General features: G+C 38.4%; 1 protein-coding gene across 1 annotated transcript; it reads right to left on the bottom strand.

Annotated features, from left to right (window-relative positions):
* Window positions 1–277: 277 nt before the first annotated feature.
* On the bottom strand, window positions 278–24,640 carry SUZ12 (SUZ12 polycomb repressive complex 2 subunit). Its single transcript, XM_038157587.1, has 16 exons — window positions 24,170–24,640; window positions 21,355–21,401; window positions 21,199–21,263; window positions 16,402–16,470; window positions 14,805–14,854; window positions 13,469–13,554; window positions 11,876–12,107; window positions 11,022–11,124; window positions 9,583–9,688; window positions 8,671–8,848; window positions 5,761–5,852; window positions 5,167–5,310; window positions 4,410–4,567; window positions 3,589–3,787; window positions 3,012–3,091; window positions 278–2,688 (listed from the first exon to the last, which is right to left on the bottom strand). The coding sequence occupies exons 1-16, from the start codon at window positions 24,471–24,473 to the stop codon at window positions 2,343–2,345; spliced, it is 2,259 nt and encodes a 752-aa protein (XP_038013515.1). The 5' UTR covers window positions 24,474–24,640; the 3' UTR covers window positions 278–2,342.

The following is a 24,640-nucleotide window of genomic DNA, read 5'->3' as shown; positions in this document are numbered from 1 at the left end:
AAGAATTACAGTTCTGCACAGTAAAGCACAACTTAAACCCATCTCAGGTATTCAAGTCCTACCCAAGAAAGGAGAATGAAATTATAATCTGGCTAAAACCCTGGAAATGTATGGAGATACTTTAAATAGAACTGTAACAATCTGTCAAAGGAGAACACATCCAAATTTTAAGCTGTGCAGAAGAGTTTATAGAGGTGCTGCTTGAGGTGTCTGCACATGGAATGACTGGACACCCATCACGGCAGATTTTGTATTACTGAACTTCATGTACAAAAGCTGATTTCAAATAAAACATTTAATGAAAAACAATGGTTCATTTAAACAGCTGAACTTGTTTTGGGTTTGTTTTTGGTGGGGGGAGGGTTTTCTTTTGTTTTTACATCTACTGTACCATTCAAATTCTTTTTAACCAGCTTACATGGCATCTTCAAAGGTACAAATAGAAAAGGCATCTTTATAAATAGAAAACAAGGGGATTTTTTCAGCTTTTATTATAAATTGACATGACATACAAAGTTTACTGAACAGAAGTAATTTCATTACTATTTTTGGGGGGATCACCAACTTTTTGTGCAAACAATGCTAGCCTTCTTTTAAGCATTAAGAGCATAACTGCTTAAGAAATGACATAAGCAATAATTCTAGAACTACATCTCCCCTAAAATAATCTATTTCTTTACATATGTGCACAGCTTTAGCAAATTAAAGCCAGAGAGAAATGCATGATGTACTATCCAGAGGCATAATTAGAGTTTGCTAAAACTCAAGAGAGCTGGCAATTCAAGGAGTTTGTAATGAAAAGCTGCAGTTTCCCTCTTTCCTATTTTGTACACAAAATCAGTGACTAAGAACTTAATACTGGATGACAAATCACATCCACACCATTAGTTAAATAGTCTCACAGTTAAACACATCTTAAGGACCATCAAAATCAGTATTTACATTTTATAAATTTCTGAAGACACCATTAGAAAGCTTATATACCCCTTCAACAAATAGGGAACTGCGTCTCATGGTGATGGAATGAAATAAAAAACAAAAAATACCTGTATTTACAGCAGCATTGTTCCTTTATAAATAAAGAATATGAAAAATGAAATATTTTAAGGATAATAAAAAATTGAGGTGATGTCACTCAACCACAGTGCTTGCTGGAATAAAACCCTTCGGTGCTGATACTGTACCAGTAGTGAAACCACTTTCCATTGGAAAAAATCTGTAAACGTATGCATAAAATGTGTTAACAGCAGTGCAAAACTGCTCAAATATAGTTTAGTCAGCATCTTAGTATCTGTATTGAATACAATACATCACAGAATACTTACATAAGAAGTGCAACACATTTTCTGGTCCAATTTTACAGTGCATTTTTCCCTCAAGAGTGGCATCTCGAAAGCCAAAGCTAAACCCACGGCCTGGCCTTGCAGTCTGTGCTGAGGCGAGAACGTCGCGGGAAGTTGGCGATGCAGCGCCTGCAGACGGACACGAGGCTCCAGCCTTAGCATGGCACCCCAGGATGGGCGACCCCAGGCACAAGGGGCTGCACCCAAACCCTCTCTGTAGCTGTGTAAATGTGTAATAAAAATATAAAGGAGCTAAATGTTCAAGTTTAAAATGGTACACTGGGCGATCAATACATCAGAATTATCCACGAAACCCAAACTGCTGGTTAAACCTCAAAAAGCCAAGGTGGTACTTCACTGTGTCTGGAACGTGAAAAGTCAAGATCTTTCCAAACAGGCACAAGACAAAGGAAGTGCTAAGTTTGCCAACTCTGATAATTTTTAGTGTAAAACAAATTGATTTGTAATTTATGATCAATTGATAAATGATTTCAAATACAAGGATCAAGGTTAAACTGTAAATAGTCAAGACGTTATTTTCACAAAAAGCTAACTGGAGAATTTCTAAATAAGAAAAGCAGAAACTGTATCCCAATCCCCCTTCCCTAATGTTTCACAACTTCCATGGTAGGAAAAACAGCCAGATACAGATGCAAAAATCTTAATATAAAAACGTTTTACATATACTTAAATTATGTAAATTCCATAAAGTTCTTAAGACACTAATTACTAAAATTACAAAAAAGATTTTTATATTGCTCTTCATGCTCAAACTCTTAGAATATTGTCATTACATCACCAAAACCAATATACATGTAGTACTTGCATAAGTAACTCAATAAAAACCCTGTTTAAACGATATCCTTGTTGAAATCATTTATTTCCATCCAGCAGTGCCTGTTTGGAATCTCTATTTCTGTGTGTAATTCTTTATAGAGCTCATGCACCCTAGAATGTCACTTCAATGCTTGTCCGTTGAATGACAATTGACTTTTGACTTCAGAGCTTCTGTTTCTTGCTCTGTTTCGTGACACCTGAGATGCTTTCCACTTCTGAAATCCTCTCTCTCATGGTAGTTTCACTGTATCCATTTGCTGTCCCACTTTGTTCCTCGGAAGATTCCTCGTCCGTGGGGGACGCCGATTCTCCTTTCTCCAACTTCTGCTGCATCTCTCGGAGCCTGGCCACAGCTTTGTCTATGGACATGATGCTGATGAGGTTAAAGTCATGCATGCTGACCAGGTGGAGCATAAAGTTTCGACACAAGTTCTTCTTAATGATTTTTTGTCCATAATTTTCAACAAACAGCATACATGCATGATTCATTTGATTGTCAGCAATAAACCTGTCAAATAAGAAAACCATCATTATGCAATCAGAATACTTTCAAAAACAAAAAGATACTCTACAACATGATTTATCAATGTAACTGCAAAGAGCAGCTATTACACAGTCCAATACTTTTTCTTTTCAAAGCCCAAACATTACCAGGCACAACTTCTTTAAAAGCTTGAACACTCAGAAGCTTATTACAAATTACCCTTTAATGACCCTTTCCTAAACAACTGAGCCAATTGAATTTTAAGTATTAAGTGAATTACAATGCAAAATGATCAACCAAATCTATACTATAATTTGTTCGTATCAAAACTAAGCACAGTAACATACCCGTGCTTCATAACATGAAGATTCCATAATTTCATCACTTCTTTCTCTCCTTCGTTAACATCAGAAAATTCTTCAATTTGCTGGAGGATTGGGAGGAAGGATAGGAAAAGAAACAAACACACCCATGAGAACTGCATATCTGCTGCCAAGTAGTGAGAGCATCCCCAAAATGCAACTAACACACAAAAACATATATAGAAAATTCAGGCTCTGCAGTCAAATAAGTTAGAAAAATGTCATTTGATGTATAGAATTTTGATGATAAATCTTATTATATACAGCCCAAACTGTGTGCTCCTGATTCTAGCATCTCCTCTTTGAAGGAGAAAAGCAGCCACAAACAATGAAAACTTGTTCTAACACAAGGGCACTGAACTAACTCTGCAAACTGAATGCATACTTGAAAAAACAAACTTTGATTCCAGGAATTTCCATCAACAGTAGTTCAGCAAAATTTTCTGCTCACAAAATGCAGGATTTTCACAACATATGCCCAATTGTTCCCTAAGACAACTGCAGATCATCTTTTAAAAACCACAATTTGCTTGAAATAACTTTGTACAAACGGAATAATTACAGTAATGGTTTTCTCCCGAAGCCACTCTGGGTCCTTCTCATCCTCACTGTCCACCTCCATCTCCTGGGGGCGGAGGGGCAGGCAGGTGTCGCTGTGGAAGTAGAGCCGGTTGTGCCCGCTGCTGTACGTCCGCTGCTGCTCCACCTCCCCGTCCTCCGACTCCAGGAACTCCGACATGCTCGCTTTCGTGCGCTTTGGCCTGCCAAAGGAGAAGTCACTGCTGTCACCAGCACATCACAGATGCAAATACTGACAACTGTCATTGATTAATACCAATCATTTTAAGCTCTAGCTTGCAAAAATGTTGAGGGGAGGAAATCTCCCAACAATTAAATAATCCCCATTAAAAACCCAAGAGCCCCTGATCCAACCCTCCAACTTCACCTTTCGGGGAAGAAAAATTTTAGGGGAAGACAGTTAAAGAGAGCTACATTGTTATGAATAGATATCTCAATTGGAAACATATAGAAAAATCATGGGTAATGTTACCCTCCTTCAGTTACATTTTATTTAGTCATAACAGTGAAATTTACCACTGTGTATATGCACCTGCAGATTCACAAATCCCCCGATATCACAAATCTGGTCTATAGGCCAAAAAATTCTTTACAGAAAGAGTGGCTGGGCATTGGAATGGGCTGCCCAGGAAAGTGGTGGAGTCACCAGCCCTGGAGGTGTTTAAAAAAGACTGATGTGGCACTCAGTACCACGGATTAGTTGCTAAGGTGTTGTTGGGTCATAGGTTGGACTTGATCTCCAAGGTCTTTTCCAGCCTAGTTGTATCTGTGACCCACAGACAGAGCTTGTTTGCCAGCTCCTACCTGCACACCAGGATGTGTGTGATTGGAGTTCTTTTGACGGGCCCGTTGCGGCTGAAGGCGAAGCCGGGCTGGCGGTGGATGTCCTGGGGGTTCCCTGCATAGGAGCCATCGTAGCACTCATTGATGGACACGTCTATCCGAGCACCTTTTGGATGATACTGCAACACAGTTGCAAATACTCAGCAAACAGTAATGACAATGCATCAAGAGGTTTGAACAAGTAACCTTTAAATTCTGAATACCTTAAATTTCACCTCTCAATAACCTGATACGGCTCTAAGTTTCCTTTCACAACACCCCAATAATTTTTAACCTCTAGAAGCAAATTACACTAAAGCTTCCTTGCTCTGTACTATGTTACTGTTTTGTGTAAAACCACTCAAAACTAATTATAAAATTAAGCAAAGTATCAGCAAAAGATCGCTAGCAAGAACATTTCTGAATTTCCTAGTGCTTCAAGAGACTTCCAACCAAATACAATTACATTGCTTTCTACATCAAAGAACACATTGATGCAAAAACAGTAGCTACATTTAGAATTCAGCCTCCAGTTGGTCAGCATTATTTAATATATATAGATTTAAACAAAGACAATATTTTCCCTCCATGTAAGACACAAATATTCACAGAAAGCAGCTTCTAACCTGTAGATACAGCCCTACAACTTACTAAGCTGGAAACAGAATCCCTGCCTTTGTAGCATCTGTGACAGACTGTACAGAGTTTCATAGTGCTGAACTACAAAATGGTTACTTACAACATAATTAAAGATAAATCTGCTGTGGCAGAGTTTAAGATGTTTCAGTAAACTATAGAGTTTCCGACAGTTCAGTGTGCACCAGGGGCAGTGCAAGTCATCGCGGGCCTCGGTCTGCTGCCTCGTGTTATTGTTGTAAAGGAACTGATGCAAACAAAGGAACAGGCAGAGCAGAATTAGCACCAAATGGGTTTCATTCATTAACTTCCAATCCCCAAAACCAAGCTGGATGTCGTTACAGGAGACCTCCACAGCAATAGTTAGATCTTGGGAACACTCTATGAGCTCAGTGTACTGAAACACTGGTATTTCAAGAATTTTTTTTCCCATTGGAGACCCACCTGTCCCCCTCCAGAAGTCTAACAAGCAATGTCCTTTGTCTTTCAGAACATCAGATGTGCCCTCAAGATTAGTTTTCTAGAACACTTCTGTAAAGAGGAGTCTCTGGAATGGCTTTCAGTCTGTGAATCTGAGACTCTTTAAGGCATCCACAGAAAGGGCAAATGGAAATTTCCACCCAGCTCCCAAGCAAACATTTTAATCACACACAATATTTATATTCTAGTTTTCCCCTTTAATGATTATTTTCAATACCTGGTAAAATATTCGCAACTTCTGTCGAGGTTCATTTAAAACATCTCTCTCTTTTCTTGTTTGAAGGTCTGTAGGCAAAGATTCTTTCACAGCTGAAAAAAACCACATGTAGACACATGTTTCTTTGGTGCACAGGAACAGACTAACATTGTTTCTTACCCAACTATGGAAGTTCTGAGAAGTCCAGAGAAGGGCACTGCTGCTGAAGGAAACAGGCTACTTGAATGTCCTTTGACATAAGTAGCTCCTATCAGCAACAGAGAAGTCTGGATGCTCAGCTTCCTTCACAAACCTACAGGCAAACCCACTACCAACACAAGATTATCTCAAGTGCTGAAGAATCATTCAGAGAACTTAAAAATGGTCAGGTAAAAAGCAACATTCTTCTTACTCCATTTCAACAGAGAATTCTTTATGTATAGCTAGAAGCTGGGAAACAAAAGCCATCCCTGCTTTCAGATGGCTGCATTCAAACACATCACTTAAATTTGATTTCATAAGTTCCACAAGTCTCTTAACAGGCAGCAGAAATGTAAGTAAACACACAAAAATTTAACTGAAACTCTAACCCTTGAACACTGCTTGTATGTGTAATGGCATTGCTTAGTTGTTTATGAGTCTCTTCCATACACTTTAATCTATAACAGTATTTTATTTCATACACTTAATGAGAAACCCCACATAACTAAGCAAGTTTATAAATCTGCCCTCAAGAGAAACCAAGTAATGACCCTACTTGCTTCTGAATGGTGATAAAGATGGGAAAATAAGGCTCAGCTCTACTGACCTAACTTACAGAAGATGCACTTATTTTATATTTAATATTTTTGGAGAAGAAAGGAAATTTTATTTTCTGTTTGTATGAAAAAGAGAGGAAGCCTGACACTTTAGCCTGCACCACATCAGAGAAATCCCAATTCCATGGCTCAGTTACTTTCAGAACTTTGTAATTACAGCAAAGTTTAAGGTGCCATATTTAGAAAGCCTTTGATGTCTTTATTCCACTGGTCTGCCTTGGGAAATATGCCAAAGTAAAATGACAACACCAAATTTATGTCCCATTGGGAAAGATGTACTGGATCTTCACTAGAACATCTGACAGAAGTTTTGTACAGTTTTCACTCTCATGGTATTCAGACACTGCAAACAGCACAAACATAACAAATACCCTACAATGCTGCACATTACACTACATTTGTGTATGAGAGTTGGCTGTACTATTTGGGAAGGTTGCTCTGGCTGTAACTTTATCAATTTACTGGAACATTTAGCTTTTCTGATGGAAGAAAAAATGGGTTCCTGGTTACACTGGCAATGCAGTCTTGCCATGTTCCTATTGCCTCTGCATTTGTTACAGTAAACTACCACACACCTTCTGGAGTTAGTCAACTCAACTCTCACTTCTTTTGCAAGTCTGTGCATAAAACCTGCCTAACAAATTACAATACAGATCTCCAAGAAACTCTAAAATACAAGGAAGCCTAGTACAAGGAAGCAAAGAGAAAGCAGAACAATTTCTACAGGAAATGTTTGTGTGCACTGTCAGCCATTCATCCTAATGGAAGAAACCCAAGTGTCTGCAATCCCTAGCTCAGGTAAAATACTCAATTCAGCGAACAGGTATCAGTCTGATTTGAGTATTCTTATACTCCTTCCAAAGAGAAAGATGCCTATGAGGTTGGATGAGGCTGTTAGGGGTCATTCTAGACATTGGCTTCTGCACAGGTAGGGTGAAATTCTTCTTGATCTCACTTTTTTATCACACTAAAGCCCTAAACACAGCACAAAGAATCACCACTCTAAGAAAGTCTCACATTAAAGTTTCTCAACATTTACTGTAACACAATTGCATAAAAACCACATGTGGAAAAGCAGTGCTTTACTTATAATAGTAATTTCCTTGCTGTCACCACCCTATCTCCCAAACATCACCAAACTCAGACTGAAATGCCATTTTGGACAAGTTCTCCAAAGCACTATCAACTCTTCACTAGCGGTGCTTCACTGCACACCCCAGAGACTAGCCTGGGGACAGAGCCACTGCACTCCAAAAAATCACTTCTACAACAGGGACCTAGAAGATTCCTTCCTCTCAGAGTCCCAATCTAGTTACAAGCTTGGAAATGCTGATTACTCTGAAGTGAACTGGGTGTCAATCCAGAGTCTAGGTGTGTTCATAGGTGTTGAAACAACAGATGCAACCTGTTGTTCTCTGTACAACTTAAGTCTTTCAGATGTCCTTGAGCTTCACTTGCCAACACAAGGTTCTAATACAAAGCCACAAAAACTGGGAGTGAGACAAAATAAAGATGGCATCTAGGCCAATTTTCCTTCTAGTTTCTATACTGAGCATGAAGCCATTCATGGAATATCCCTCTGGCTAGTCTGGGTCAGCTGTCTCAGCTGTGTCTCCTCCCAGCCTCTTGTGTTATCTGGCCTCTTTTGATAGTGGGGTGGTGTGAGAAGCTGCAAAGTCCTTGACTTAGTCTAAACACTGCTTAGCAACAACAAAAGCATCGGTGTTGTCAACACCAAAACACAGCACTAAAGCAGCCACTGAGCAGAAAATTAACTCTATTCCACCTGAAAGTAGGGCACCTATAAATCCAGAAACTTACAGAACACTAATTGCAGTGAGTAGGGCAAACCAGATAATCTCAGAAAGCCTAGTGATGGATTTTCCCCAATGTATTTCATAGCAGGCTTTATGAGCATTGCACATAATCACTTCAATATTGTCCAGATATATAGCTTTTAACCTTAAAAAATGACAAAATACGGGATACAACAAATCCCACTCAGTTTTGCTTTTTCCTGCTGAGAATAACCTGAAGCAGCTGCATCAGTGAGCCCTAAGCACACAAGGGTTAAGCAGATGATTATTCAGCAGCAAAACCAAAGTTTGCTTACCTATAGTCTGAGTAGGTTTAACAGAATTGGGCTTGTTTTCTTGAGGGAGGCTTTCAGAATTTCGTGTTGCAAGAGGCTTAGCTATAGGAGCTGTAGACTTATCATTTGTGTCTCCTGTCCAACGAAGAGTAAACTGAAGTGTAGGTCCCTGAGAAAATGTTTCAAATGGAGGCAACCTCTGGAGAGTGGGGGAAGTAAAAAAAAAACCCAGCAGAGTAAGTGTCTTCATAAAAACAATCATAAGAAAATATTCACAGAACATAAACTGATGTAATTTATTTTAATGCAGGTAGAGGCTGATCAGATAGTTGAGCTTATAACTTTACTTTTTCTATAGAATTTGGACCGTCTCTGCTTTTTTCATAATTATATGATCATGTGGAGATACAAATACTTTGCAACCATCTGGAATCTTCACGTTCTTCTCTCCAATCACTTACAACTCATACTCTCTCAGGACACGTGAGCATGACTATGTAAGTACATACAATCACTGCATCACTGAGTGTTGATTCACCTCAGTCAACAACTTCTCTCTTCTCAATCCCTCCTCCTACACTGATACACCCTCTTCTCTTCATCACTACATTTTATCAGCATTCTCTTAAGCTATGTACATAAGATCACACCTGTCTGGGTTCCTCTTTCTTCTCCGTAAATATTCTGCAGTTTGCTCCTTTTTGATATGTCCAACTTGTTAGAATAGCATCTAAACTGCCTGATTTTCTAGGTCAGGAATTCAGAAGTCACTGAAAAGAGACAGCTGCCATACTTACAGTAGTTGACATCTGCTTGTATTAATGATTCAGTGTAGCCAAAGCTTTCTAAATTGAGAGCTAAATTAAAATGTATGTCCATACATTCCCAAAGAGAATTATTTCCTGATTTCTTGGCCGCTAAAACAATCCGTACCTTCCCATCCAGAATCGTTTCCCATGTTGCTCTTTTCTTGCTAATGGGACACTCTTCCATTTCCTGCATGGCCACTTCATATTCCCCATCCAGAAGTTGCAAGCGTCTGTCAAGACAAAATATATATTATGTGTAAAAAAGCTCTTTTATTGTTTGTCTATTAAAATGCACTATTTCACAGTAATTAAATTTCCATGAACCTAAAGACATATTTTCAGGCAAATTTATTTGACTAGGCCTAAATCTTAGGCAAACATCATCCATAACAAAGAAAAATGTTAAAGACTAAACCAAAAATATATACATTTTTATGCATGATTTGGTTCTGCTGCGAATCAGTCTCACTTATACAACAGCATGCCTGAGAATGTCCCTGCTTATCATCACTACAAAACCATCTAATGGTTCACATATTGCTTAGCATATTGAAGTTATCCAGTGGAATTAAGTAATAGAAAAGAACAAAATACTGTCAAGACTCATAAGAAGATACAGATTAGAAAACGACATTTCTTCAACACTCTTCTCAAAATATACTTCTAAAACCCTATTTGGATGCACAACCATTTTGTCAGAATTAGTTGGAACTGGTTTAAGCAGCTTTTTCTTCAAGCTCCATTTTTATTGATTAAAAAAAATAATGTAAATACCTACCTCTACCTGGGACCTCCATTTTCCATGGAAAGAACTCCTATTTTCATGTACTGTATTGGTACTATGATCCTTTGCAGCACAAACGACCAAAATGTCCACCCAGGAAATGATCTGGTCCTTATCTTTTTAACTGGATCTAGAGTGCTCTAAGCTATTGACACATGAGGTCACCACATTCCACTTTCTTTGAAATACATTAAGTAGTATTATGATAATAACTAACTAAACTACATGACAGAGTAAGCCTGTTATAATTTTAACTACTTGTTTGATTGTCCTGTAGTAATGGAGAACTGATGTCTTCTGTAGCTGTCAGGAGAATGAGACCTGTGACTACAGCCACAACACTCAGGGCATGGGAAAAATTATGGCACTCAACAGAGTGTAAGCAGTAAGGGTATTTCAGAGACCTTTTCTTTGTTTAATGTTTTAATTATGCTGTCACTGATCTTTAACAGAACCAGAGAAATTACATCTGTCAAAAACTGCCAAGGAACAGACAAACAGATGCAAATTACCATTATTCAAGTTCACAGATGGGAATTATTTACAGTAGTCACTGAATAGGTCTCAGTATAAAATGTGTTATGAAACCTGTATGTTGTTTTAAAAACAAATAAGCCTAAGTTCTTATTGTAAATAACAACTAAAATGCAGCCAAAGATAACCTACACTGTAACAAAGAACATACTAAGTTTATTATCAAATTTCTAATATTATGATGATTAGAAATGATTAATAGAATGATTAATAAAGAGAAGCTAGATTTGTTTTTACAATATTACCTGTTTTTATCAAATACAGTCATTTGTGCTACAAATGTCTTTTCCCCATCTTCACGATTTGAAGAGTTTCTTTTTCTTCTAGCAGGAAGCTCCTCATTGACATCTGCACGTAAGAAATACAGTATTCAATCATTACATAAGCACAGATTCAAAAGATCCAATAGTCTCCATGCACTCACAAATATAACTGACTATTGATTGTGTCAGATGTGCCATACAGTAGAGAAGGACAATGCAACAAAAGAGCACTTAGCTTAACAGTAATCACATTTTAGGTGTGTTCTCATGTATTTATAATTTAATTGCATTATTCTGTCAGCATAGAATTTGGGACTTGATCTTCCTCCTCTTGTGGCTATAAAATAGTGAGCAATAAAGTTTTTCATTCTACATGTACTCTCCAAGCTGTGACGTTTGTGTTGTAACACTGCTCAACAAGAAAATAACTTAAAAATTTTGTTATTGAGGTATTTTTCTATTGGCTTGTCATTTAGTTTTGCTGAGAAACACTGACAGCACACACAGTGAGTCAGTAGTGACCAGTGTTGGTGGAGGAATAATGACAGTCTCAGTGACCATAGGGCTCTCTTGCCCTGTTCCCCTCTAGCAGTGTTGCCTCACACCTTCAGCATCACGTTAGTAACAAGTGGTGTTAAATTTACACAAAACCAGAAGCACAATTTCTAACTATCAGCTGAATTTCAGCCCCATTTAAAAAGAGACTGCAAACAAAAGCTCAATCACTCAGTTATTACTGGCCCTTGTCACAGTGTGACCCACGCTGCTCATCAAGACAACTCCACACGTGCCCACAAGATAAACCTTGCAAAAGCAGATTTCAAGGTTGAAGTTACCAATGTTTTCATTCGTTTCGCCATTGATCAGTCCATTAAATTCTCTCCTTCCTGGGCGAGTGACTCTGAATAACAATGAGTAAGACTTCACCATATGGCTGTTGCTTGGTTCAAACTCATTACTGGAAACTGCAAGCGATGGGAAGTTGCCTGGTTTTATTTGGCTGAGGTCTGGGTTTAAAGGCACCTGCTTTTTACCTGTAGGAACCTGTCTTATTGGACAACTGACATCCTGCAGCAAAACGAAAAAGATAAGGTTCAGGTTTTCAGACTTCAAAGTAAAGACATTAAGTATTTAAATTGATGCCATTTCTAAACTGCATTTGTTCTGCCAACTTTTGAAAATAAGCCTTATAATAAGCCTTGTAACAGATATAAATAAAAAAATCTGGAACAATCCCAGACTTTAAATGCAAACCCAGATATTATAAAGTGTAAATAAAACTGGCATTCTATAACCCCTTCTGGCAGCAGCCATCTTTCTCTATGTGAATAAAATAACAGTAACATAAGGCACTTAAAAAGATTGTAGAACAGTCATTAATACCAATTTAATTCTGTTTACCTGAAGAAATTAAATGTTTTGGTTATATATATATTTTTTTCCAAGGGCTTTCTATCTTCTCCTTGCAATATTTCAAAGTGCATTTTGTGCTATCTGTGAGATAAAGAACCACTTACCTAGGATTAATTATATTCAATTACCTCTCAAAGAGATCATTGAACATTGTGTAGAATTGGGAAAACAAGACAAGATGGCCTAAATATGAAACTTGCAGCAAAACATTTGGAATAACCATTAGCACCTCCTGATCTCACTACATTTATCCATACTACAATAATTAACAAAATTGGCTAGAAACAGTATTAGTTCTTAAAAACCTGTCAAATCAGCCTAGCATTAGGGAAGAACCCACAGCTCTGACTACAAATCTCTCTCTTTCTAGTTAAAACCTAAAGCATTACTGAGCCTCCCATATTCCTGTAGTTAGGGAAATAATTTGCCAACTGATGCGAAATAAGTACAGCTAAAACTGCAAGCAAATTCAAAGATGCTTTAAAAATAAATATAAAATTGTTTATGATTCATGGTAGCTAAAATCTGCAGTAGTTGAAATAACCAAAGTAAAAAACACAGATACAGAAAAAGCAAGGAAAGAGAGAAGTTGGCAGATGATTGAGGAATTCAAAAGCATTACAATTTGTTCCTTTTTACTCCTAAACTCTGAAAGGCACAGGCTACTTTATGATTTTGTGATTGCCTGGCTTCCTTATGACTCTGGACATCACAAGAGAATTAATACTTTAATGATGTGACACACAAAAACTGAGGTAAAACCAGAAGTGGCTGAAATACACAAGTGGATGTGATTTACAAGCTGAACTCAATCAACAGAACTGAATGTTTTTTCAAACTCATTTCTCATAAAGCAGTGCAAAATCCAACAGAAAACAACTTTAATACATTAGTTCTTAAATTTATAGGCTAATTTCAACAGAATCATCATTATTAGGCAGTGTTACTTAGGTATTCTAGAAGCAGCTAAACATTTTGCTTTAATGTATATTAATAGTTCATCAGATCATTTTTACCTTTCGTTTCTTGTGGCAAACTTTCACCAGCAGTACTTCCAGAGTTACAGAATTTTGTTCATTCTCTGAGTTTTGTGATGGCTTATCTAAACAGAAAAGTATTTAAAGTTCTGAAAAAGCTAAGATCTATTCAATGATATAAATCCATCTGTAATTACTTTTTAACCACAGGCACATCCCAGGTACAAAGACCTCTAACCACATTCTTAGTTTCAACTCTCCCCAAACTTACTACAAATTTCCACTTCAGAATATATCATAATTATTCTCATATTGGCTGATTTAAAGGCATAGCTTATCTCTAAAGTTTAAAAGAGCAAGCTTGTTACCTTCATAACAGAGAAAAATGTTATGGGTAGATTTAAGGACAGTTAGTATATGCTAATTACAGATGAGTTGAATTATTTTTCCCAGTTTTTTTTCTTTACAGCTTGCAAACCTAAAATTTGGGCTTAAGATCTAGATGCTGTCAGAAAGGAAAACAAAACAAAATTACACCACCACCCCCCCTTAAATATTATGTAAGGCTAAATAAATGCACAATAGTTGTTAAAGGACCCTCAAACAAACTTGACAAAAAGTCTCAGAAAATAAGACTTTGTTTCAGAGACTGCACAATAAATTTTCTAAAGCCTGGAATCTTCAAGGCAGCTGCTGCCAGTGGTATGATCAGCAATGGCAACCAAAAATCCATAAATATCATTTCATTTTAATTGAAAAACAGTTTTTACTCTCAGAGCAACAGAACTATTCATTCTGGTTGAGGAAATCCAATATTCTGATACTGAGAGGCAAAGCCTCATGTGCTTGAAAGACACCATGGAATGACTTCAAGTCACTAAAATATGATTTCCATGGCTTTTGTAATTGTTGACATGGCCTTTCCTTCATTTCTAGACTCAATGTGACAGTTTTTTTTCTTACATTTCTATTTTAAAGTAGAAGCCACTCAATCTTCCAACTATTTGAGGGCTGTGGGGTTTTTTAAAGCTACTTCAAACACCAAAGACACACTCCCAGAAAAATCACATTCTTTGGGAAAGAATCACTTTCCTCAAAGTCTATTTCAGTTTGAATGGATGATGTCTTGAAGGATTTCTCAAAATCACTGTTTTGACTAAAACCCTGAAGGCTTATCTTCTTAACATCACAATTACACTACAGCATTTCTAAAGCACTACTGAATTAGAACTAATGAGACAGGCTGAACAAGTAAATTAAAACCTGCATCCAAACAGCGCAGAGTAAAAACATTCAAATATCCCCTCACAGATCTCTACTAATTTCAAAGGTGTTATACAAATTAACAGGGCAATGAATGAATTGGCAAACATACCATTTTTATGGAAGAACCCAGTAAATGTAAGTTGCAAATGAGCAGACAAGCTAAACAGGAGGGGGAAAAAAAAAAAGGAAATGTTAGAACAAATAAGTGTTTTCTTCTCACAGCAACCACTTCACTGATGTTCAGTACACATAACTAAAGTGATTCAGTCCATCCTCTTTACTTGGAAACTGCCTGGATACAGCAGTTGCAGTTGATGCAGAACTGAACACCAGTTTTCTCTTTACAGACTTACTCTGTGTGCTCTGACTTGATACATTAAAAAAAATTAACACTACAGTAGAAGAACATTGCTTGAAGGCAGGAGATCTTGCCTTCACAGGCAGGCAAACACATCTGTTGGACAGTCATCAGCAACAGAGTTCAGTTTCGGTGGAAATTTTCTAGAATTTCACCTTGAACCAGAGGCTTGGTGTAAATTCAAAGAAAACCAAACCAACGAGTATTTTAAGCACAGTAATGAGAAACTTTACAAGGGGGAATCTGCACCTTTAGAAATAAAGGCTACCAGTTTAATGGAGTCCAAATCACTCATAACATATGCAATCAAAATAATAACTGCATCTGTTTTGTTCCACAGCCTAGACTATTCTGCTGACCATCGACACATTTTATTTCAAATCCTAAAGTTCAGGACATATTTCTGTTGAAAACAGGTATTCATAAATCTAGATTAAAAAGGGTCCCAAAACCACGTAGTATTTCTGAAGTACACACTGAACAAAATATTATCTGTCCCACTACCCCACCAGACAAAACTCTGTGCACCTTCACTTCTTAGGCAGATACAACCTGACGCTCCACACTTATTTTTAAACACAAACATTCCCAAGAGCTCTGAGATGAGCAGCAGAAGTGCCCAATAGCTCAAGCATTCAAAGGACTCTATCTACACCAACTTGCATCATTTATCCATGTTACTTTTCCACATTAAAGAACATTTTTTACAGTTTTGAAAGCACAAAAAACAACATACACTAATAAATACTCTGTGTTGTTTCAACAAAGCAACTAAACACAATATATAGAGCAAAATATAATTAAGAAAAATAATATATAGTAAATCCATAAAACCTCTTAGAACACAAAATTTCTAAGTTTGTTTCAGACTACACTGTAGCACAGCTGCCTCTGAAGTAGTCTAATTATTTGCAAACACTGTGGGAAAAGAACAGGTTAAAAATAGCAAGTATACAACAACACAAACTACAAGTAATAAAACTTCATATTTTCCCAAATCCACCTCTCTTTTACTTTTAATTCCAACACACACAGATTGCTTACTAACACAACTGACACTCTTAAAAATAAAGTTAAGGCAAATACCTATTTGAGGTGTCTATAAACATCTGTTTAAGAGATGCCACAACAAATACTGGAAGTTTATCCCAATACTGCTTTTCTCCAAGTGAAGTGACCAGCATACATACATACATTTTAAGATTCTGGAAGCAACATTTCCAACAGCAACTACCTTGCTTCAAGTAATGCCTCTTATCACTTGCACTTTATCCGTCAAAAGGACTTCTGATTCACAGCCCATGCATGTACTCATTTATACCCACACACAAATATAGCAGCACAGTACCTGTGAGATTCTTGTTCTCCCTTCATTTTCTCTACTTTTGATAACATGTCATCTACTTTGAATGTTTTCCTGTGAGGAAAGCAAAAAGAATAGTTTTACACAGCCACTATACCCACAACTTACAGCAAGAAAATGTATTCAGCCTGAGCTTTCACTTCATTTTCCATGTAAAACTGTCTATATATACAATTTTAGCCTTCTCTTCAGAAAACACCCTTTAGACACATACATACTTTTTCAGACCTAGTACCCTTCCTGTGTTATAAGGGACACAACTGTTTCTCAAGCAGTATCAAAAATAATACAAGGAATTAAACCCAGACCTTGCAACAGTAATCCTACTGCTCCAAGTTTAATTTAACAGCAACATATTGAAACTCTTGCAATGAACATGTTTAACCACATTTCAGCTTTGTCAAAGACAATCTTCCTGTTTCACTGACACTTAACCATACCAGGAATTGACATGTCAGCCCCTCAGTCATTACTATTTTAATCTTGATCATAATAATGAAAATCGCTTAAAACTTTATAGGACGAAAGAGTTAAAAGCCTAATTAAAACCCCAAACCCTTATTTCTCCACACATTTCTATTAAATGGACACAATGCAAAGAGCAATGAATTTGGAAGCAACCTTTGGAACCCACTCACAGGAAACAGGAGACAATGACAACCAATGTCATTGTCATTGTCATAACAATGTCATAGAGAATAATCACTTCAAATCTTTCCTCTCTGTAATTCTGACATCAGTCTGCTCACGCTCATATGTTCAGCCTGTTCTACCATACATACAATTTCAAGTTCATTGCTAAATAAAGCTCACTCGTGAGCAGAAGTTACTCAACATGCTACAGAACAGTCTCTCCATTTTTCATTAAAGGCAAGTTAATGCTCAGATCTAGATGCCCACAAAATTGCACTTGACTACAGTGACAATGCAAGAGCGCAAGGGCACCTTTCCTTTACATTTACACCTTAGAAAAAGAACAACATAAACCATTGCCAAACACTGGATTTCTTGCTGAGGGAACAACACCATGCTCTGGGGAAGTGGGAAGCATTTGTCTACAGAAATACCCTGACTGAAGAAACACTGATGTCACTCTGTCTGCAGTCAGCATGTAATGCTCCTGAATGATTGAGTTACACATCACATGGGGACTAAGCAGCAACGCTGGGCAACAAAAACTACAGGGCTGCACTCACATAACAAGGAGAAAAACAATTATGATTTGTGTAGTAAACAAGTACTGATTCAGACCTCCACTGAGCCCAAGAGTCATACATTTGCAACTGAAGAACTGACTACCTACACTAAAACGTGGGATCATTACAATGAACATTGCAGTGCTCAACTTTAAAGCAAGAGATGTTAAGAACAGAGCAATTTATTAAAAGTTTCAGATTTTAAGGTAAAAATGTCTCTGGGTGCACTTTGCTCCAGCTCATCAAAATCAGCCACTGTTCTGCAGAACAGCAAATTTAGAGGGCTTTCTCCACACTGAGGAATTGCTTAAAACAGATTTAGACCAAAGTTATGTCATGAGCAGAATACAAGCCAAAAACCAGCTAAGAGACAAACATGATCCCAGAATGGGGGAAAGTTAGCAAGCTTTCATAAAATATACTAACATCTGACCCAACTTGTATTTAGTATGTGACCATTATTGATCCAAAAAGAACAGTGGCACAGCTAAATCCAGACTCAGGTTAGTCAAAACAAGAGAGACCTCCTAAAAAAATAAGTCTAAGAAACTAAAAATAGCAACTCATAAAAGATTTTTGAAGTTAACTTGTAAGAGCAGAAATTCCTTTAAAATTAAGTACTATTTATGTTACCATGCTCCCATGCAAAACAGACAAAATCAAGTTTTTATAATAACCATCCCTAACACTCAGGATTTTCAAGACAGCATTCACTTGTGTAACAAGTATGTGCATCTTTTGCATTCCTTTTTACACCCATTCTTATTCCAGACAAGAAAAGTAATAATTAGCAAAGTATTAGAAGTCACATCATAGCATGCCATTATTTTGCCAATAAATAATATAATTATTCCTTTATCCAAATACTGTATGTAAAGCAATTTTATTAACAGTTAGTAACTTCTTTCCAACACCATAATTTGGTCAAATAATATACTAACACCTGAAGACAGACCCAGAGACACAAAGTCCAGTTCAGCTCTCCATCAAGTATCATCTGACCAAAGCTCATCACCTCTCCAATAAGCAGCAACTTCAATACCTTTTTAGCCAAGGTTGACACACGCCCATTAACTATTCCCTATGACCATTTTCTATGCTCTAAGCATTCTAGGTTTTCTAAACACTTTCTCAGTATTAAACATGTGGAGCAATATCAACAGATAATTTCCTGGTAAAAATGCAGTTTTAGTTCCCTACCTCCAAGTGATAAATTTGTCTGGCATTTTTCTCAGACTATCATAGAGCTGGAGGTAAAAGATGTGGAGTCATAGTTACTATTCTTTAAGTAAGGTCTATTAAATTCAGAGATTAGTTCTTTATATTTTACTTATGACACTCTTTACTGAAATGGCAATCAAAATTATCAGCAATTTAAAAATGGCAACATTTAGGAGTTCTGGGGGAATAAATTAATATACACGTATAGTTCACATAAGCTGGCTAACAGTGACACAGTTCCAGAAAAGACTTCTTTGCAAAGAGAACTTTACTAGTACTTCCACTGTACTGAAACCAAAACATGGATTTTTCTTAATATAAACCTCAGGATTATTTTCTATAGTTCAGATATTTTCTCTCTTTAAAGTCCCTTTTTCACCAAAATAATGAGATCATAGACCTTAACTACTTGTGTTAAATGAACAACAGTGATTCAGGTCTTGAGCATATCTGCAAGTATTTACCAGCACAGATCAGCAAACAAGGATCCTGCTAATCCCCTCAGGAAGTCCAGTTAAGACTCTTTCGCCAATCTCTAAGTCAAAACTACCTTTAAATTACAACTTCTGTGGTTTTAAATAGGCTGAAAGAGAAGGGCCACAGTACTGAGTGAGCACGGAAAGGGCAGAGGGAACCCAGGGGGAACCCACTTCAAAATTACTTTGTCCTTTTCACTTTCAACTATGCTCGCTCACTTTTGTTGCATTATTGTGCTTTTATAAAGAAAACATACTCACACCTTTTATTTAATCTTCTTAAAATTAATTACAAGCATGATTTAAATTAGTCAGCATTGACAGAACTATTGAAAAAAACAACTATCATCTGTCTGTTATTAGAACACTTCCCAACTAAACTCACAGTTCTAAAACAAAGTGCTGAGGGAACTGATAAAAATTAGTATGTTTCAAACAGAAATCAAGCATTACCTCTGCACTTGAATCAACTGGAATTTGGAACAGTGGATAACAATGCACAGGCAAAGAACTGTCTTTTGCTTCCCAGCAAGTATAGCAGATATTCAACAAAACATTTTCAGGTAACACTCACATTGCAATCAATAATGAATTAATCTAAGTTATAAGCAAGAACTTCATGCACTACAATTCTAGTTAGAAAAAACACAGAAAACAAAACAGCCTGAAAATAATTTCTTAACATTTTGTTCTGACTCACCTTAAAATAAGCAAAAAATTCGTTTTGATAAGTTTTTAAAGAAAAAGTAAGCTGCAACTTCAAGTTTAAAAAGAATAAATAAATCTGATCATTACCTGTCCTAAGTACCTGAAGTTGTATGTTATGGATTCAGTTTTAAGAAAAAGTTATATTGTGGCATTAAAACTCATAGCAGGAACATTAAACAATATCCAAGAGATCCAACAATGCCATAAACAGTTCCTTTAACTAAAAACATGCAAATTCTATTGATCAATAGATCATGCAAATATTACCTCCCTAAGATAAAATATGAAGTCTAAATTAGAATTGTCTACATAATCACATTTTGTTGCATATTTGTTGTACTTAAGTCCCACAGCAACTGTTTCTAAGCTATAAGAACTTTGGTGCTAAAATATTTTAGACTAAATGTTCAGGTTACAAAAGAATTTTAAACACTCACAAAGGATTTTCAGTGAAGGGGAAGTAACTGGAAGGGCCTTGTGATTCTGCTAATAAATAATGTACACTGCACTTGTCCCTCTGCACTGTTTCTGTGTTTTCAGGTCCACTGACAGGCAGCTGTAGCACCTCATATGACAGGAATGACTATTTTGCAATATCAGAACTGAAGCCCATCTCTCAGGCATATGCAGTACAAAGCAACCTTTTTAAAGCATTTACTGGAGTTCTTCTATAAACAGACCTGCTTTATTTTCCAGCTTTTAAAATAACTACAGAAATAATTACTGGATTCTTTCAAGACTAATTAACAAAGCAAATAGTTTAGTATTTGGGTTTTGATTTTTTCAAAAACAACTGGTTAGGTTACAGTTTAAAATACAATGTTTCATATGATCATGATTAAGCACCATTGCTTACACGAGCTGGGATGCAATACAGTTTTGTTTGGGTTTTTTTTAATAAGTTCTCCTCCAAAATAGAAAACAAACACGGGAGAATTAGTTAGGATTCTGCAGCTAGTTCTCCACCTTTGAATACTCCCCGTATCCACAGAAGTCACATGGATAAAGCTACACATACATTTCACATTGCAAAAAACTTCTTAGGTCTCAGAAATCAACTGTACACTGAAGTATGCATTTTAAAATTATTCAAAAAGAAAACAGGAGGTTACCCTCCACTGCTTTTTGGACTTCTGCTACTTGGTGAACATTTTAGGATTACTTTACAAAAACAATTTTACCTTTTGATATTTGTTCGGGAGTTTCTGTGGGACATGTAAGTGAGAGTTCTGTGCAAAAATATTGGCTGCAGGGGGGAAAAAATAGAAAATGGTTATGCTTTAATTAAGATTTTCTACAAGTGCAAAGTAAAGGAGCGATAAAAGCCAATTACTCACTGCTATTAGATTCCGGGTACGTAGAAATCTGTATATCTGTGTTGGTTCTAAGAAAAAGGAACACATGTTACCCAGTGCAACTTATACCTCCAGAAAGACAGTCTTATAAGGACAAAAAGTATCTAACTTAGTGTGGCAATTACTTTGAAACAATCATAACAGAAGCCATTAAGTGAAGCATCACAATGTCCAAATAACTCCAACTTATCACATTCAAGGTTACTTCACCAACTCTGCAACACAAAGCAACTCCTTGTTTAAGGTGCCACATATCAGGGGTCACAACTCAACTCTGACTGCTCTGCTTTCCACAAAATGTGTTTCTCACAGACTTTGTATCATTAAAGGGCAGAAAAAATCCGTCAACGTATCACAACCTACGGTCATATAGGTAAGTTTTCTTCATGAAGTTCATGAACACATCTGCTACGATACCAAAAGAGCACAATAAATTTACACAGCCAGATAATTTGGATTCTGATTGCTTTAGACTTCTGGCAAGTACCAAGGTCACTTGCAGCAGGTACTGAAACAAGAACAGGGACTGTCATTGGACTATGATCCATTATGGATCATTCTAAGGTGGGATATTAATGTTGTTTTTAGTAGAGCAACTACTGTTTTCAAGTGCAAAAGGAGAGAAGATAATTCAGCTGTTCACAAAACAGACACTAAAGCACAGCATCATCTCAAACAGGTCTGAGAACCAATGTTCAAAGGATCTACAGAGAAGAGAAGGACCTTCAGTTTAGTTTTAACCAATTAAATCAAGGACAAGAAGGGTTTTGTCTGGATCAGGTTATTTCTAACAAGAATTCCAAACTAAACTCAAATACTCCCTATTTGAACTGAAATAAAAGCCAACTTCACAAAGTAACATCAGCAAAAAACTTATAAATGACTTAATACACATCAAGTGGAGAGAGAGACAAAAGAGAACAGACTATGTATTGATGGCCATGCTAAGGCTGGTAACACTGCCTCCATCTCCCACATAAAGAGAAAGTTTATTTTTAAAGAAATATAAAATTTTCTTTTCGTATGACTGCAAAACATTTATTCCAAATAGCTGGAAACCTATTGTGTGGAATTCTGTAATTAGAAGCAGAAAAGGACAGCTTTTTCTATCCTTTACCCCTTTTTAAAGATATGATTCAGCCTTATTTCTACAGCTACGAATGCTAGACCCCGTAGAACACATAATTAAAGAGATGTATTACTGTTAGAGAAGGAAATCTTAAAATGATCTCAGTATTTCCTTTTAGAAGCTTGAAGAAAGCCAGTGAAAATCTACTTAATGCAAATTATCACAATAAAATCTGTATTTTTCTAGTCAAGATAAAAGAAAGAAATTAAGGTATGTGCACTTTGCCACAAAGTGAAAATACAGAGTATTCACAACTTTAAAAAAGACGTCCCATGTTTTTCAGTCTCAAAAACCCCATGACATAATTATAATTTCTTAATGTATAAAAACATTAAGTCACATTCACAAGGATGCAATTTAACTTAAAGGCAACACATTGCTGCTTCAACATTAGTTTTCCCAAGTGGAAAAATTTTGAAACACACTCTTCAGCCCGCAGAGAGACACACGTCTCACAAGTCTGTATTACTCAGCAAAAGCTTAAAATAAATCTTTTATCTTTTCCTAGCATATGACCTTGAAAAGGGACAAAAACAGTCAGGAAGAATGCAATTCAGTACTACACGTGTCAGGATTTCTCTGATCCAGTATTTACTTACTGCAGTTTTCCAATGATATTCGCACACAGGGTTTACATATTATGTATATATGTTTGTATATCTACACTGTAGCTTCCTCCTGATCCCCACCTGCTCAGCTCTGGGCTTCCCTTGTCTGACACACTGAGGCACAAGCAGAATTTTTTCCACCTCGGGCACTGAGAAAAAGCTCTTAAAACTCAAGTCTGCCTTGACCCATTTGCAGCACAGTATTTACTGAATACAGAGCGTTGTTAAAAGGACTGAGACTCAAACGGCCATGCTTTATTCCAGACTACACCAAAAACTCCAACACAGTCACCGTCTACAGCAAGTGTGAGCACTGACAGCACCTATCCCAAAACAGGATCATGTCTTCAAGTAGGGCATTAAAAATTCCCTTCAAATCCTGGCAGCTGCACAAAAATCTTTTAGTACAACTTAAGTTTACTAGTGCACTGTGCTTTTAAACCAGATTTCCACGAACAACTTTCTAGTGAATTCAGGGGGACTCTCCTCCCATGCGGAGCTCCCACAGAGGGGATGCCTGGGTCGCAAAGGTCGATTTCCAACGCGAAACCTCGACGAAGTGAAAAATATTGCCAAACAAAGAAAAACCAAGTACAGTGAACTCTTAATCGAGTCCTGCCCCTGAAAGGGGCTCGAACGGCAGAGGCCAAAGAGGAAAGGGCCCCGTCGCCCCTCACTGCCCAGAGCCTCCAGGGGCTGCGGGAGGAGGGAAGGGAGCCAGCCGCCCCGAAAGCCTGATGGGAAGTGCTACTGAGAACCAAGTTCATCGCTGGGCGCGGGCACGCACACACACACACACCCTCGCCCTCCGCCCCGCGGGCCCCGGGCGCCTCTCGCCGCCCTCCCGCACACCGGCCCCGCTCCCCGCGCTTCCGCCCGGGACCCGCCGGCCCCCGCCTCCCCCGGCCCCGCTCCCTCCCTCCCTCCATCCCCCGACCGTGTTTACCCCCGGAAGCCCCTGCTCCCCACAGCCCTCCCCTCCTCCTCCCGCCCTTTCCGCGGCGGCTCGGGCCGGTCCCGCCGGCTCGGCCCCCACTTCCTCCGGCGGCCCGGTGCTCACTCTCAAAGGCCTGAAGAAAGAGGTCGTGGTCGGCCTGGATCTGCTCCATCTTCGGCTTCTTCACGGGGGGCAGCGCCGCTGCCGCCGCCGCCGCTGCCGAGGAGGCCGAGGAGCCGCCCGAGTACCCACTGCCTCCTCCGCCGCCGCCGCCGCCCGCGGCACCGCCGGATTTGCCACCGGGAGCCGCCGCCGCGGCGGAGCCCCCGAACCCGCCGCCTCCTCCGCCGCCGCCTCCTCCTCCGGCGGCGCCGCCAGCGGAGCCCGAGCTGGGCCCCGCTCCTCCACCGTGCTTCTGAGGAGCCATAGGGGTGGCCCCGGGAGGGCCCCGGCGGGACGGAGACCGAGCGGGGCGGGCAGGGCCGGCCGGGGCGGGTGCGTGAGGCGGGGGGGGGGACGCGCCGCGCTCCAACTCCGCCAAGTCTCCTCCGCCCCGCTCCCCTCAGCGCCGCGGCCGCCGAGCCCGACCGCCGC

Source organism: Motacilla alba, chromosome 18 (assembly GCF_015832195.1).
Source record: "Motacilla alba alba isolate MOTALB_02 chromosome 18, Motacilla_alba_V1.0_pri, whole genome shotgun sequence".
Classification (NCBI taxonomy): Eukaryota; Metazoa; Chordata; class Aves; order Passeriformes; family Motacillidae; genus Motacilla; species Motacilla alba.
Note: the sequence above shows the minus strand (reverse complement) of the source record. Positions and strands in the feature narration are given on the sequence as shown.